The sequence below is a fragment of the Drosophila tropicalis genome, unplaced genomic scaffold (genome assembly GCF_018151085.1).
Source record: "Drosophila tropicalis isolate 14030-0801.00 unplaced genomic scaffold, ASM1815108v1 contig_859, whole genome shotgun sequence".
Classification (NCBI taxonomy): Eukaryota; Metazoa; Arthropoda; class Insecta; order Diptera; family Drosophilidae; genus Drosophila; species Drosophila tropicalis.
Window position 1 is genome coordinate 3,708,546 of NW_027173353.1, and position 15,723 is coordinate 3,724,268.

Sequence of the window (15,723 nt, forward strand, 5' to 3'; positions counted from 1 at the left end):
GTACCCCCGCTTGTTTGAAATTACTGAATATACAACAAAAAGATACAAGCAGATGCAAAAACGAAACCAATTTCAATTTGTTTGATCAAAGTGCGGCAAACGACCTGACAGTAATCAGATGTTGTTTGATTGTTGTTAATCAAAAATTAAGGTTTTAATAAACAAATCGAATGAATCATAGGAAAGAGTGCCCTAAATGCTTTTCCGATAATCCACAGCATATGTAATCGTCCATCTCTAAACAGCTGGTGGAATATTAGGGATCACGTTGTTTACGTAAACTAGAGAAATTATATTCAGAATGTCGAAAAACTTATTTTTATCAATTACAAACTTTGTGAAAACTATTGAGCGACTGCTGCTTCCCCATGGCGGACCGCCCCCAGGTGAATATATTTCGGATAAGTAAAAAAAACAGTAAAATGAAATAGTTTTCTACAATTCCTCCACTAGCTTTTGCCCTCGCCGGTATGGACCACCAGTCCCATCAGCAAATCCAGAGGAGTGCCAATCCTTTTTCCCCAGGCTTCAGCTTGAATGAACTCCTGGGAAATGGTATGCTTTGGGCCGTACCCAAGCATCGGCGCTCTGTGGAAAAGCGCCTTAATCGAAAATTTGGCTACCCAGAATACACCTGGAAGCTGCTTAAAGAAAAGAGGAATATACGGTCTTGTGTACAATGCGGACATGATCATGAATTGGGAGTTCTGTGTCGTAAGTAATATATACTCGAATGTCGATTTGAGGTTTAATTTTGTTCCTTTTAGCTCACTGTTATGATAAGGTGCGTCAAGAAACCCAACTAATGCAGGATAAAATTCAAGAGCAGCTTGGATTGGATCCCGTAGAGAAGGAGGTTATTGTCTTATACGAAGGTGAGAAGGCGGAACAGCAAGCCGATGCTCTGCAAGATAAACGGATAGTTGAGATGGCAAAGCCTCGTCCCATGTGGTTCACAAAGAATCTGCTGCAGAAATCCACTCAACAGACATCAGAAACCAAAGAGGTTAAACCATCCGATTTGGGCTAAATATAAAAGTGAAATTTTTGTTACTACATATTTAACAGCCGATTTGTTTATTTTCCATAAATTGTAAACTCTTTGTTTGTCTTAAAAATCCATTGTTAAAATCCTGGGCAGACATGGATTTCCTGCCCTCCACACGTAGCTGTAGTACCTCCACTTGTGAGTTGTTGGCACAGCCTATTAGCAGGGATTTAAGGGGACGTTGATAGCTTAGGCATCCTGGTTTTAATTGAAGCCTTTGATCTTGCTTATTTGGCAGGCGAAGCTCAATCAATTGAATTTGCTTCCCACGAAAGCTAGTGGTTAGGTTTTTAAAGCCATAAAGAGCACGATATCGAGTATAAATGTCATCGGCATTAAGTGTTGCCCAAGAAATCTCTGCAGTTTTGTTGGTTACCTTAGGAGCTGCAAAGAAAAAGGGTAATGTGTATAATTCGGTATTTCTGTGATCTTGGATTCTGTTACCATAACTAGCATTTGTATTGTCCTGAAGACGAGCATTCGCCAGTCGTTGTGGCAAATTGTTGACAGTATCCACCAATAAATCAGCCCCTAAGTGCGCCAGTTTCTCATGCAATTCAGGCATCAGAATGTCACTTTTAATCGTCATCTCACGTTGAGCTAAAATCTAGAGTATGTTTTGCTAGAATGAGAATCCTTTAACACACATCGCTTGGGTACTTACTGCTCCAATATCAAAATGATGTGGCTCTATTTTCATTATCGAAACACCTGTTTCTGCATCTTTATTCATGATGGCATATATAATTGGTGCTGCTCCCCTCCAGCGGGGCAAAAGACTGGCGTGGACATTGATCATGCCTCTGGGAAAGGCTTGAATAAGATGGACCGGTATTAAATGGCCAAAGGAAACCACTATACCCAAGTCATAATCCAAACAATGGGAAGCCTCAATGGGCCAACTCTGAAGAGGAAGGTTTGCTTGCTCCGCAAAAACACGCACACAGTTGGCTGGACTTTTAAAGGATGTTACCACACCCAGCTGGTGGCTAAATTATAATTTTTGTATTAATATTTTAGTTGCTTTATAAATACTTTAGAACTGACCTGCCATTCTTGTGAAGAGCCTTTAGACTGGGTAATGAAAAATGATCCGTGCCAAAAAAAAGAATTTTGGGCGGCGGGCAGGTTGATTCAAAACGTTTGACGCTTGGCCAGACATGGGTTAACACTTTTCTCTTATATTTAAACAAACTGTTGGCTAAAGTTTTACTATAAAACATAATTACAAGGTATTAAATAATACAACGCGATGTAAACAATAACAGCTGATCTTATACCGGGGATTTCAACCCCATATTTTGGCCCCTATTAAGATTTCGTAGTATGTTGTAACGTGTGACAACTCTGTTGAAAATGCAGGGTTGTCTCATATAAGCAAAAAAGCGGAAAACAAGCAGCCTTTTAATATAATTTCAAAGTTTTTCATCCAAAAGTGTGAAATATTAAATTTTACAAACATGATGACTGATAAAGTACAGGATCAGAGCATCATGGACAAGTCCATGAGGTCGGTGTTTGTTGGAAATATACCATACGAGGCAACTGAGGAAAAGCTGAAAGAGATTTTCAGCGAGGTTGGGCCGGTTCTATCTCTCAAGTAAGTAATCCACAAAGATTTGAAAAGCGGTAAATAATCCGAATATTATCTTCAACAGACTTGTATTTGACCGTGAGAGTGGCAAGCCCAAGGGATTTGGCTTCTGCGAATACAAGGATCAGGAGACGGCACTTAGTGCCATGAGAAATCTAAATGGCTACGAGATCGGTGGCCGCACTTTACGTGTAGACAATGCGTGTACGGAAAAGTCACGCATGGAAATGCAACAACTGCTGCAAGGCCCACAGGTTGAGAATCCTTACGGCGAGCCGTGTGAGCCCGAGGATGCCCCCGAATTGATAACGAAAACGGTAGCCTCGCTGCCGCCGGAGCAAATGTACGAGTTAATGAAGCAGATGAAGCTGTGCATTGTCAGCAATCCATCGGAGGCTCGTCAAATGCTTATGCTGAATCCTCAATTGGCTTACGCCCTGCTCCAAGCCATGGTGGTGATGCGTATTGTGGATCCACAGCAGGCTTTGGGAATGCTCTTCAAGGCAAATCAAATGCCGCCAGTACTGGGTGGCAATCCGCATTCCAATCCAATGTATCAGCAGCAATCGCAACCTCCGCCGCAGCAGCAGCAGCCCCCAAATCAACCAGGTCCTGTTTCTGGACCTAGTTCTGGTCCTAACTTCAACCCCATGCACTCTGATATAGACTTGCGAATGATGGGTCGCAACATGGACCAGGATATGCGGCAAGTGATGCCTAATCCTGTGCCTCCACCGCTAATGGATCCACGCACTCGCGGCCAAATGCCACCACAGCAACAAGGGCCTCCCCCAGGCCCGGCTCCCTACCCAAGTGATCCCAGACAACGTCCCATGGATCCACGTCTTCGTGGATCTGTTGCAGGTCCGCCGCAGCCTCAGCAGCCACCGCCAATGCCACCACAGCAAATACAGCCGCCAACTCAGCAACAACAGACAGCAGCTCAGCAATTGCAGAGTCGACTCGGAGCACACGGTGTGCTACCGTCGGATGCCTCCGACCAGGAGAAAGCGGCTCTTATTATGCAGGTGTTGCAGTTATCCGATGAACAAATCGGACAACTGCCACCCGAGCAACGCGCTAGCATTCTGGTTCTCAAGGAGCAGATTGCCAAGAGCACTCAACGCTGAAATTTCTCATAAAACGATTCTTTTACTTTATTTTGGTGATTCAATAAACAGCAAACTTTCGCAGAGATTTCTATTGAAACTGGAATGAAACGGATCAGAGGGCGGAGACGAGAGTCTGATGCAACTTCTGGACAGTTGTATTTAGCATTTGCCTTAGAACATCATCTTCAGTGCACTGAACAGTCTATGGAATGGAAAAATATTATATTTAATAAGGTTTGGTGTTTTTCTTATTTATGTGCTTTCATACCAGGGATTCCAGATTGATTTCCGCTTGTTTTCCACTTACTGTAACCGGCAGGACATCGCCCTTAAATAGCTTTGGCACACAATTATCTCCAAAAGTATCCTGTAAAGTCTCAATGAGACACTCACGAAAACGTGAATTCTCAGATTTGGTCTGGTTGCTGGCCCCTTTTAGATTGGTGCCACCTAGCTCTGATTGCATGATGCACGCCAGAACTGCATCGGCATAGACATCGTTCACATGCGTTGCCTGCCATTCCATGATAATAATTTTCTGCTCCACCGTCAGCTCAACACAGTTAAAGACACGTAGCTTTCGCTCTGGTTCCACTACCACCACACAACCAGCTCCAATACGATCCAGCAGGAGTTGAAGGGTGGTCAGTGAGCTACCCCATGGTATGGACTGACGTTGAGTCACCACAGACATGCTCATGTCAGTATATTCTGAGAGATTAAGACGGGATTAGTTAAAAATGGGAATCGGATTGAACCAACTTACTGCCAAGATCGGAGGGAGCGAGTAGATGATATTTGAAGTCACGCTTGACCAGCACTCCAGATAGTTTACTGGCTACTTCTGGCTTATTCGCTGCCAGGTGGCCCATCACTTTGGCTGTCTTTTCGCCCCGGAAATATAGATCGACGGCATGGGTATTGCGGGGATTGTAGAATTTTATATCTGTGGTGGCGTCCGCCTCGTATTCCCGCTGCAAGGCTAGCTTCAAACGTGACATTTCGTTTTGCTCACCATGGACCAGGACTACATGATTGGGACGCAGCATTCGGATGAACTCGCTGGTTTGCTGGTAGTCTGTATGGGCTGAGAAGGAAATATAATCAACAGACATGTTTAGGGGCAATTTTTGTCCCGATAAGGTAGTAATTTCTTCCGGCTCTGATAAGATAGTCTTGGCAAGAGTTCCCTCCACACAGTAACCGGCAACGATCACTCCGTTCTTAGGATCGGTACACCAACTCTCAAAGAGTTCACGCGACAAGCCGGATTGCATCATACCCGGCGAAGCCATGATCACACATGGCCCAATGTCTTCAAAATGATCAATGCCCTTTAAATTTGAGATGTGGCGAAAGACAAAGGGATTATTGACAGCTATCTGCCGTCGGATACGATCATTCATGGCATTGATGTACGTCTGATAGACAGCCATGCACTTCTTGGCCAGAGACGAGGCATAGTAGATGGGTATTTCGTGCAAGTCGGGATTCTGTGACCAAAACTCATCCAATATCAACAATAACTCCTGGGCACGGCCCAAGGCAAAGACTGGAATCAAGCAACGGCCACCCTGCATCACAGTCTTCTGCACCAGAGACGTAAAGCGGCTCTCCCGGTCTTCGCGTTTTTCATGTATGTGCGTGCCATAGGTAGATTCAGTGATTAGGACATCGGGTTTCGTTGGCGGCACTTCGGCAGCCATTAAATGGCGATCCTCTTGACGTGAGAAGTCACCTGTGTAAAGGATTTTGATGCCGGCAATCTCAATCATAAACATTGCAGCGCCCAGGACATGGCCAGCGTTGTAGGCACAAAACCGAACGCCCATCACATCACGCTCTTCGTGGAAATTTATGGTCTCAATCTTTTCCATTGAGGCCTCCAAATCGGCTTCAGTATACAGCATTTGATCCGTAGATATGTTGCTGATTTTAATGAAATCTGACAGCATCCAGCGATAGATGGCCTTGGTGGCATGTGTCATGAAGCAACGTCCCTTGAAGCTAGTTTTCATCAGAAACCAAGGCAATGCCCCACAATGATCTATATGGAAACTACAATAACAAGAGTCACTCCAAGTCATAATCCAACTCATTCAATATTTACGCACTGTGATATGAATAACAAATCGATTTCGTCAGCCTCTATCAGATCTACATAGGGCAAGGCATCCATTCCGGACAAGCCAGGATGTATTCCGCAATCCAGCATTATCTTTTTGCCTTTAAATTCAAGCATAATACAGGATCGACCCACTTCTTGACCGGCACCACTAAAACGAATCCATCAAATCTTTATAATCGGTTTAAAAGTGAGTTATTTGGTTACCTACAGCGGCTTGATCTGTAAGAGATCACTCTCTTCATCTGGGACTCGAGCATCGTTTCCTGGCTGCGACATGTGAATTAAAATATATTAACAATTAAAATCGTGCAAAATAACCGGCAACCAAAACAAATAGGGCGAACACACAAATGCGATAGTCTTTACGGAAATAGGGGGGCCATTAAAATAGGGTGCGCATGGACACACTGGTAAATAGTGTGACCTTGGCACTAAGTGTGAAAATGCCCGTAGCCACTACATAGTGTGACCGTGGCACTTACTGTGAAAACGCCAGTAGCCACTACAGTGTGACCGTGGCACTTAGTGTGGAAATGCTAATAGCCACTAACGCGTTAAAAATGGTGAAAACTAAATGAATGCGTTTTATATAGTGAAAAGTGGATGAAAAATTCATCAATTTAATGGCAATCAATAGCTGACATAAGTGGTTAGACACTAATCAAAGAGAAGTGCTGCAGTAGCGTAGAAAAGTGCATTCAAACGAGTGCGAGAAAAATCACTTTGTGTGTAGTAGCAGAAGAGGAACACACGCACGCACACATACACCCTACATACGACACACACACACATTTACACACATGGTGATAAACGCAATGGCCTCGCAGTCGCAGCAGCATATATAAAAGCTCGCTTGTATATTTGGAGAGAGAGGGCGAGAGTGAGAGAGAGAAGGAGAAAAAGACGAGAAGAAAGAAGGAGAAGTAAGGAGTCATTGAACGAAGCAACGGCAAACCAGACCAAAGGAGTCGGTCGCTTGGAATACAAGGAGAGGCTGCTGCTGCTACTGCCGTTTCTGTTGCTGCTGCAGGTGCACATCATTTCAAGGATACCCACAAAACAAAAAAATCACACACATACGCCAAGACTCCAAGCGAAATGGAAAAACTTGCTCTCTTCTCTCGCTCACTCTCTCTCACACACAAACACACACACACACGACGATCGATTAGTGCTCATTAAAGAAACATTTTCATCGTCAATTTTGTCATTCCATGGACGAAATCAATTCAAAGTGAACAACAAAACGGAAACAAAAACGGAAAATTTCGCTCACAAAAGCGGAAATCAAATTAATTATTTTATTGTGTGTCTGTGTGTGTGTGTATAGTGTGAAAAATATTGGAATTTGAATATAATTACTATATATACATGCATATATAAAACCCAATAAGTTAGGCCAAGATCACACACACGTATACTGAGAGAAACATACGCACACAACTGAAACCTGCCAGCTGAAAAAAGAAAAAGAGGTTGGTAACTGCTGGAAAAGAGAGTGAGAGTGAGAGACAAGGGCAGGTCCTACACACATTTAACTCAATTGATTTTCATCAATAAATTGTTCTTGTTTTTTTTTGTGGATATCAATTTACTCACTCTTGATTTCTTTTTGTTCAATTCATTGTGTACCTTTTGTGTTACGAATCGTCATTCTTTGCTCTCGCTCTCTATGTATAACCTTTTTTTTGTGTGTGCATGAAGCCCAAAGGAAAAATCAATAGCAACAGACATAGACATTTGTATTTGCCGCTGTTTATTTGTTTCTCTGCTCGGCATCAGCCACAATTCAACCCTTGCAACACATTTGAAATATGCATAAATAAAAGCAAAAGGTATCCCCATATATGCTTTTTTAATTTTTCCATTTGACTTGAATGAGAATTCAGCAACAACAACGACCACTCGTCGGCGTCATGCAGCATCGCCTCTCAGTGGCACATATCAGTGGCAGTGGCAAGCAGAGGGTCGTTGTCGCCATCCGCCATTGAAGAAATGAAAAAGCTGTTCCGAAAAGTTGTTCTTTCCAAGTCCACTTTATCATCCTTTGCGGTTGTTGTTGTGGAGGCTAAAGAAGCTTTGGCTACAACTGGCCACCTCTTCATCGATTTCATGTCTGGCTTGGCCCTCAAAACGGTAAAGACCATTCTGCACATGGATCAATCTCTTCTATTAAACTAAACCCACAGTAGCTGAAAGTATAACAACCTTTAGTATCAAATCGATATAAAACCTCTTATTTTATATCATTTCAAAGTAAACTCTTGTTTTTTATCATTCTACATATACATATGTATGTATATATGTAGGTGTTCCCAATACTGATACGGAGAAGATAGTCATTCAATATGGAAATTAGTTGTTTATCTTTATCTTCCAACGAAGAGAACTTGATTACTGGTAGATACCAATCCTTTGTTTTCATTATTATCATTGGAAAGTGAGACAAGAATTCACGTTTATTTAGATAAGAATAAATATACAAATTTTTACTCTTAACTCGACTTGCGTATTTACATTCTTTTCTATCGATTTACCAGCTTGGGCTTGGAACCGAGCCACCTCCCAGTTTTCTTATCAACTCATCACATTTCATTTATATGTTTACAGTGACACAAAAGGATTAAGCAAGATGACTGCCATTAAGACACAGGCTGAACACGGGGAATGCTTATGATCGAGATCAAGATCAAAAATTGAGCATTAAGTAAATCCTTTGTTTATTTCGGAAATCGAGAGAAAAACCATCTTCATCATGGTGGACAGTGTGCAGTGCCCCGTGTGCACTTTGTATCTGCATGCGGGCATGAATTTGTCCGATCATTTGGAGACACATCCCAAGGAGCAGGTCATTAAGGCCTTGGTGCAAATGACCATTGTTGGCAATGGTGGGAGTGGCAATGGCAATGGCATGGGTAGTGCTCTGGCGGCGGCCATGCTTGCCACATCCGGTGGCGATAATGCAACGACCTCATCCCCCATGGTGGATGTTAAACCATCTACGAAAACGTTGCCAATAGTAAAAGGCTCCTCCTCCAACGCTTCGTCGCCGGCAGCGACTGCAGCAACTTCTCAGTCTACGCTGCAACCACCTCCACTATCGTCCTCCGTCACTGGTGGGGCCGGCGTCTCCACTAACAAATTAAATAATCCACCGACTAAGGCCACACTGAAAGGCACTCCGCCCATGCCCTCGACTCCAACGACTGAGGCGACATCAGCCAAACCCTCTGCACCCACCACAATATATCAGCCATCGTTGGCCCCAACAGAGTATGGCTATGATCAGCAGCAGCAGCCACAACAACCAGCACCACAGCAACATGGTTTTCCGCGTGGAGCCACTGCTACCTTGGTTATACCACAAGTGCCGCAGCAACATTTTCTGGCCAGCCAGCAGCAACAACAGACACTGTTTGCCCATCAGACCCAGCAGACGCAGCCGGGACTTAAATATGGAACCTATGGCAATACCTCGCTGCCACCGCCACCGCCCTTGCAGGTATGTATCCCTTCCCTTTGTACTGTCTATCACAGATTAACCATAATATTTATTCTTTAGATCTTCACCCAGCAGCAACAGCAGGGAGCAACGCAGTCTCAATCACATCAGAAACCCCCACCCGCCTATGGAGCCGCCATCAGTCAAATTCGATCTCAGCACAACCAAAACAAACAGCAGCAGCACCATCATCATCTTAATATGCACCACAATATAACATTGGCACCACCGACCAACACTAACACAACCACCAATGGAGCTGGCAAACAGCAGGCTAGCAAAGTTCTTACAGAAGTATTTCTGAATCCACCTCCTCCTCCGCCGCCGCTGCCGCAGCTGCCAGCCTCTGGACAAGCACAGCATCACCAACACCACCACCACCAGCATCATCCTCACCAGCACCATCAGCAGCAACAGCAACAACAAACACATCAAGTGCTGTTGGCAACCAGTTGCTCCTCTTCCTCATCTTCTTCATCAATTCGGGGGAATCGGCAAACAAATTCACCATTTGGAGCTCTCCTCAATGCGGCTGCTGCCGTGGCCTGCGCCGCTTCCTCATCATCGCCATCACCGTCGGTTTTGCGATATGCCGAATCACCAGTTGCCCATTATTTGGAGCGGGAGAATGGCGATTTCATTGTCCAAGAAACGCCTAAGCACATTGTGGAATGCGTGGAGACGGAAGATGGTGAATTTTCAGTTATTGAACGTATATATCAATCGCCACCAAGTGTCCTGCATATCCACGATGATGAGGAAGATGAAGATGGCGAGAATCTTGTTGGAAATGCCGACGACAATGAGGATGAGGAAGATTTTGTTGATAACGTAAGAAAAGATGAAGAGGATTTAACAGAAACATCCGATCATCATGTAGATCATGATGGTGACGATGAGCGGGAGGAGAATAGTCGTAGTCGAAATCTAAGTAAAACCACAACGAAAAAGTCACGTAAATCCAAACCGAAACGAACTGCCAAGCAATTGCAGAGAACCACAGAGGAGGAGTTCATGAGCTTAAGCAGCGGTGAGGAGAGCGTGTCGGAAAACGCTGAGAGGCGAGAACAAAAGAAACTGGAGGCGACTCAGCCGCCTCTCTGTACTGCTCCTTCCACGAGCACTGCGGCAGCTGCAGCATCGTCAGCAGCAGCTACTTCAAGCGCTACTGTTGCTGCTGCTGGCTCCTCTAACACGACGGAAGGCAATTCCACTTCCACCAAATCGAAAAAGAATCGCATTACTGTGCTCAGCGATGTCCCTCTAAATATGAACGAGTATCTTGATCTAATGGGCAACATTGTGGCCTCCAGTCGCATTGGGCAAGCTCGTCCATTTGCAGCTGTGGCTCCCATACCCCTGGTGAAAGTTGAAAAGGAAGAGCCTCTGGATGACTATGACAATGAGAGTGTGGCGGAAGAGCCTCAAGTGGAGCAGAAACCAAGCTTGGGCACCACCAGCGTAATCCGAATGGCTAGCACCACCACAACCGCCACCACTACCGCCAGCGGCAGCAGTAGCCTTACAACAGCCGAAGATCTCACCCAGCCACCGCTTATGAAGATTGAGGTGGAGGCGACAACATTGTTAGCACCCCGCTTCTCGGCACCAGCACCGACCACCACGCAGCGTGGTCCCAAAAAGCTGGTCATCAAACCAAAGGCCACCTCGGCCACGACAACAACGAAAAAGACTGACACCCACACACTCCTCGATCCCCAACCATCGTCATCATCATCATCGGCATCATCTTCCAACCAAATCATATCAAACGGAAATGCCAATCCCGCTGCTCCTGTTGCCTCAGAGATGGTGCAAATCAAGAGCGAGAATCTAGAGCCACCATCAACGAGTAGCAATAGCATATTGGAGAAGCATCTGACCAAGCGGAAGCATTCGACAGTCAATGATGATGATGCCCGGGTACTGCTCGAATTTGCCAATTCCAAACAGTCGCCGGCTTTGTCCGGTGGAGCTGCTTCGAATACAACATTTGTAGTAAACGCTGCAGTTTCCAGTTTCCCTTCTGCCGGATCTGTGTTTGCCAGTAGCAGCAGTACGCAAGCACCTAACCAGATTGCTCCCAATCCGGCCGATGAATACATCCTGCCGGACAATAATCTAGAGGTGGACGAAATTGTGATATCCTCTTCGTCTTCCTATGCCGCCTCATGCGCGTCACAGCAACTGCAGAACCAATCCCAGGTGCAGACACAGACGCATGCTTCCAACTCGATACATGATTTCAATTTTCTATATCATCAGAACACAACACAGACCACAGCGGCCACTTCAGCGGCAGGGGGTAATGCCTACTTCACCCCCTTTGCCAGGCAACAGCAGCAGCCACATCATCATCATCATAACCATGGAACCACTAGTGAGGCCACCAATGCTGCCACTTTGGCCTCTTCTTCAAGCAATTCCTCGGCATTAGATCATGATTCAATGAATGCCACTTTCCGTGTAACAAAAACACAATCCTCGCACTCGTGGTATCACCCTGTGCAGCAGCAACAGGCACAGACATCGACGGCGGCAACGGCAGGATCCGGAGGAGGCTCTGCTTCCGATTTGGCCCAGCCCACCAATTTTAATGCAGCTTTGGCTGCAGTGGACTGCTGCAGCGTTGCTGTTGATGGCGGAGATGTCAAGGCTTATCTGGATCTCGATGCCTGCAAGCGGGAACAGTTGAGCAACAGCAGCAATTTGCCATCAGTTTCCGCATCCACAACATCGTCGTCGTTTGCTGGTGCTGGCACAGAGAGCAGCTTGGTGGGTGGTCTTAATATACGCACCGATGAGAAAATGCCTGCCAAGGGTGAAATCTCCGAGCAGGAAAGCAACTGTGACATTGAAAACTCATGGAGTCAGTCGGTGAGTAGCAGCAGGACAAGAAGAACTACCCAAAGAACCAGAATCCTATTTCTCTGCTTATTTTTCAGATGTATGGTGACATATCACAGCGTTACTTTAGAAATCAATTCTCTGCCGGTTATAATACCGACTGGCGACAGGACTACTATCCAGCTCAGGATCTCAGCAGCGCCCAACGGGAGCAAAAGCGGTAATATTTGAGATTGGATTGACCCGAAATGATCTCATTAATACTTTTGATTCATGTTGTTGACAGATTCGATTTTAACGCAGTCGTCGACGACGAGGCTTCCTCTATATCTAGGAAGAGTTTACCCATACCCACCGCTTCCACCTCATCCTCAATATCCTCGGCTTTGCTGGCTGGTCCACCAATAGCCTCCACCTCCAGGGCAGCAGCTGAGGCAGCGGCCGAAGCAGCAGCGGCAGTGGCCGCAATGGCCCAGCAGCGTAAACCACCGCCTCGTCGCAAGATCTACAAGTGTCCCCACTGTGAAGCCATCTTCGAGAAACTCAAGGAACGCAATGCGCACATGATTAGCGACCATAACTATGTGCGTCAGAATCGTCGCTTGATTTGCACGCAGCCCTTGGTCAGCGCATCGTCGTCGAGCATGTTGCCGCCACAGTCGCAGCAGCAGACACAGCACCAGCCGATGATGCATCAGCCGGATCATGGACTTCTGCAGGAAGATTCGAAAGATGGCATTGTTAAGATCAAGCAAGAGCAGTGTCAGGATAAGCACGAAGCCGAGCAGCAGTTGTTGGACCATGCCGAGTTGGCTGACATGAAGGACGCCGAATTACTGGGTCATGCTGCTGGCCTGGATGGTGGCGACATAAAGCCACCCGGCGTGGGTGATATGGATAATAAGCTAACTATACCGCCCTTGGCAATGACCACGCCTGCTGCCAAATTGGCGGCCCTCTATCGCATGCTGATGGCCTACAACGAATCCAAGCTCGGTCAAGACCGCAACATTAGCGAACTGGAACAGAATGCCATGGAGAAGTCCATCTTTCTGTGCTATGTTTGCCGTACCGATTTCCCCACCGTCAAATTGTACGATGCCCATCTCACAGAACATCCTGCCGAATGTTTTACCTGTGGCAAGAAGTTCTATCGCTGGAAGAACTTTTCCCTGCATCTAAAGCGACACTTGGGCTGGAAAGAGTTTGGTTGTTGCGTCTGTGACAAGAAGTTTGTAGTGCGCAGTGCTCTAGTGGAACACATGCGGATGCACACAGGCCAGACGCCGCTCAAGTGCAAAATTTGTGGTATGTACAACAGATTACCTAAGTGTGTACCACGTGTGTGTGTAAAACTAATGGTTTCTCTCTTTTTCTCAATTAGGCAAGAAATTCAAGCGCTACTCCAATTTGACGCAACACCGTAAGCGGCACACCAAAATGATGGTTCGCAAGAAGGAATACGTTTGCCATTGCGGTGAGGTTTTGCCATCTAAGGCTCGATTCCTGTGGCATAAGGAAACTCACGACTTAAAACCCAAATGCTGTCCCTACTGTTGCGATCGATTCGTTCATGCCAATTCCCTGCGACGCCACATACGGCTGGCCCATTCGGACAAGTTTGACTATGCCGAGCCCATGGAGTGCCCCATGTGTAAACAAATCTTTGCTAAGACCTCCATCAAGGCTCACATGGCTACACATTCAACAGATCCGCAATACGACTGCGCCATCTGCAACAAAAGCTTCTCCACCAAATGGAATCTTAAGATCCATTCATGGGTGCACGCCAATCGCACTGCCAAGCCCTTCAAGTGCGAGTACTGTCCCAAGGCGTTTGTCCGTGAACTGGACTTTAAGAACCACATCAATGCCCACAAACAGATCAAACCGTACACGTGCGAGTATTGCGGCTGCAAGTTTATACGAAAATACAACTACATGAGGCATCGCCGTGAGCATCATGGCAATAAGATGTTCACCTGTGATCAGTGTGACAAATCCTTCCATCGGCATTACTATTTAATCGAGCATCGTCGCATTCACACTGGTGAACGGCCCTTCCATTGCACCATTTGCGGCAAGAGCTCCACAACAAAAACCAATCACAACAAACATCTGAAGATCCATCATTCGCGCGATCCTTTCACCGTTGAGGTCTAGATGCATCCGAATAATCCCAAAACTAAAGTTGAATTAATCATTAATTTTAGGGTAGTTGTTCATGACTCTTCTCTGTGTGTACTACTTACTGTGTGTCTGTAGTTAAAACGAAAGTAGCGTGCAACAAAAAAATAACAAAACAAACTAGTATTACTTATAAAATGAGAAACCAGAAAAAGAAAAAATGGAAATGGAAAAAAAAAACATATAGTTTATATATATGTACGCGAATGCCAATTCATCAAAAAACCAACAACAACAAACAAACAAAACGAACGAAAATCCAGAAACATTATATCAAAATAACTAACTAACTAGTAATTACATTTTACTAATCGTACATTTTGGATGTGGTTTATGCAAAACTTAGCTAAATGTGAGAGACCCCTCCCTCCCTTTAATAACGCTTCTTCTTCCAATCAAAACTCCTCACACGCAACACACGAATTGTACATTTGTTTCAAGACGCTTTAGTTCTGCTTTAGTTGTATAAATTATATAATTTTGTTCTTTTTTAGTAAAATGACACGCCTAGTTCAGTGCAATATACATACCTACATATTACATAAATACATACGTACGTACGTGTTTAAATCATTTAAATAATTATTTCTATTTTCGATTTAAAAGCGCAAGCTTATCTAGTTTAATTTAAGTTAGCTACAATTGGTTTGCAAACAAAAACAAAAAACAAAATTTATGGCCCACTTTGAACCAAGTTGTTATATAATTTATATACATACATATATAAGTATATATATATCTATATACGTATATATTCCTTCCTAATTGAAATCGAACATAAACGAACACAACTGTCATATTGAATAACATAATAATTTCTTCGATTTAGCATATAATTTTCATTCAATTGGATTTTGTAGTAAGTTACAGCTTATCTTTAGACTATTAAAAAAAAAAAAAAAAAAAAAAAAAAACAAAACAAATGGAAATGATAATGGGAAAAGAAAAGTATGAAAATTGTTTTCGATCGTTTTAATAAGAAATTAGTTACAATTTCATAGATTTTAAGCCTATACACAATGTGTGTATTACACATACACACACACAAACACATATAAGTTAAAATTGAACTACGAAACATACATACATAAATCATACATGCATAAAGGCATAGCTCTGATTAATAATATAAAAGAACAACAACAATTGAAGAATGAATATTAAGAAGAAATGAAAATCAATTTTAAACAAATATTTACAACTTACAAAACAAAAAACATACAAATTTCAATGACGAACTAATGGAAAGATATCTACCTAAGCTATGGTGGAAATAAATTCAATTTATGAACAATTACAAAAAAA

The 15,723-nt window shown here is 44.2% G+C and overlaps 5 protein-coding genes across 6 annotated transcripts; 3 read left to right on the forward strand and 2 right to left on the reverse strand.

Annotated features, from left to right (window-relative positions):
* Positions 1–195: 195 nt before the first annotated feature.
* On the forward strand, positions 196–1,060 carry mRpL32 (mitochondrial ribosomal protein L32). The gene is made up of 3 exons (XM_068295973.1): positions 196–386; positions 454–714; positions 768–1,060. The coding sequence occupies exons 1-3, from the start codon at positions 302–304 to the stop codon at positions 1,028–1,030; spliced, it is 609 nt and encodes a 202-aa protein (XP_068152074.1). The 5' UTR covers positions 196–301; the 3' UTR covers positions 1,031–1,060.
* Positions 1,045–2,317, reverse strand: LOC137581723 (methionyl-tRNA formyltransferase, mitochondrial). The gene is made up of 4 exons (XM_068295972.1): positions 2,096–2,317; positions 1,713–2,037; positions 1,493–1,655; positions 1,045–1,432 (listed from the first exon to the last, which is right to left on the reverse strand). The coding sequence occupies exons 1-4, from the start codon at positions 2,269–2,271 to the stop codon at positions 1,062–1,064; spliced, it is 1,035 nt and encodes a 344-aa protein (XP_068152073.1). The 5' UTR covers positions 2,272–2,317; the 3' UTR covers positions 1,045–1,061.
* Positions 2,318–2,413: 96 nt separating this feature from the next.
* CstF64 (cleavage stimulation factor subunit 2 CstF64) lies at positions 2,414–3,839 on the forward strand. Its single transcript, XM_068295970.1, has 2 exons — positions 2,414–2,648; positions 2,707–3,839. The coding sequence occupies exons 1-2, from the start codon at positions 2,509–2,511 to the stop codon at positions 3,770–3,772; spliced, it is 1,206 nt and encodes a 401-aa protein (XP_068152071.1). The 5' UTR covers positions 2,414–2,508; the 3' UTR covers positions 3,773–3,839.
* Cpsf73 (cleavage and polyadenylation specificity factor 73) lies at positions 3,775–6,251 on the reverse strand. The gene is made up of 5 exons (XM_068295968.1): positions 6,091–6,251; positions 5,869–6,030; positions 4,521–5,812; positions 4,023–4,465; positions 3,775–3,956 (listed from the first exon to the last, which is right to left on the reverse strand). The coding sequence occupies exons 1-5, from the start codon at positions 6,156–6,158 to the stop codon at positions 3,867–3,869; spliced, it is 2,055 nt and encodes a 684-aa protein (XP_068152069.1). The 5' UTR covers positions 6,159–6,251; the 3' UTR covers positions 3,775–3,866.
* A 162-nt stretch (positions 6,252–6,413) lies between these two features.
* LOC137583252 (uncharacterized) lies at positions 6,414–15,254 on the forward strand. 2 transcript variants are annotated; one of them, XM_068298213.1, is made up of 7 exons: positions 6,414–7,357; positions 8,493–9,384; positions 9,445–11,589; positions 11,650–12,261; positions 12,330–12,451; positions 12,518–13,539; positions 13,616–15,254. In XM_068298213.1, the coding sequence occupies exons 2-7, from the start codon at positions 8,638–8,640 to the stop codon at positions 14,392–14,394; spliced, it is 5,427 nt and encodes a 1,808-aa protein (XP_068154314.1). In that variant the 5' UTR covers positions 6,414–7,357; positions 8,493–8,637; the 3' UTR covers positions 14,395–15,254. The 2 variants fall into 2 exon arrangements, with proteins under 2 accessions (XP_068154314.1, XP_068154313.1); XM_068298212.1 differs by having other exon boundaries at positions 9,445–12,261.
* The last annotated feature ends 469 nt before the right edge of the window (positions 15,255–15,723 follow it).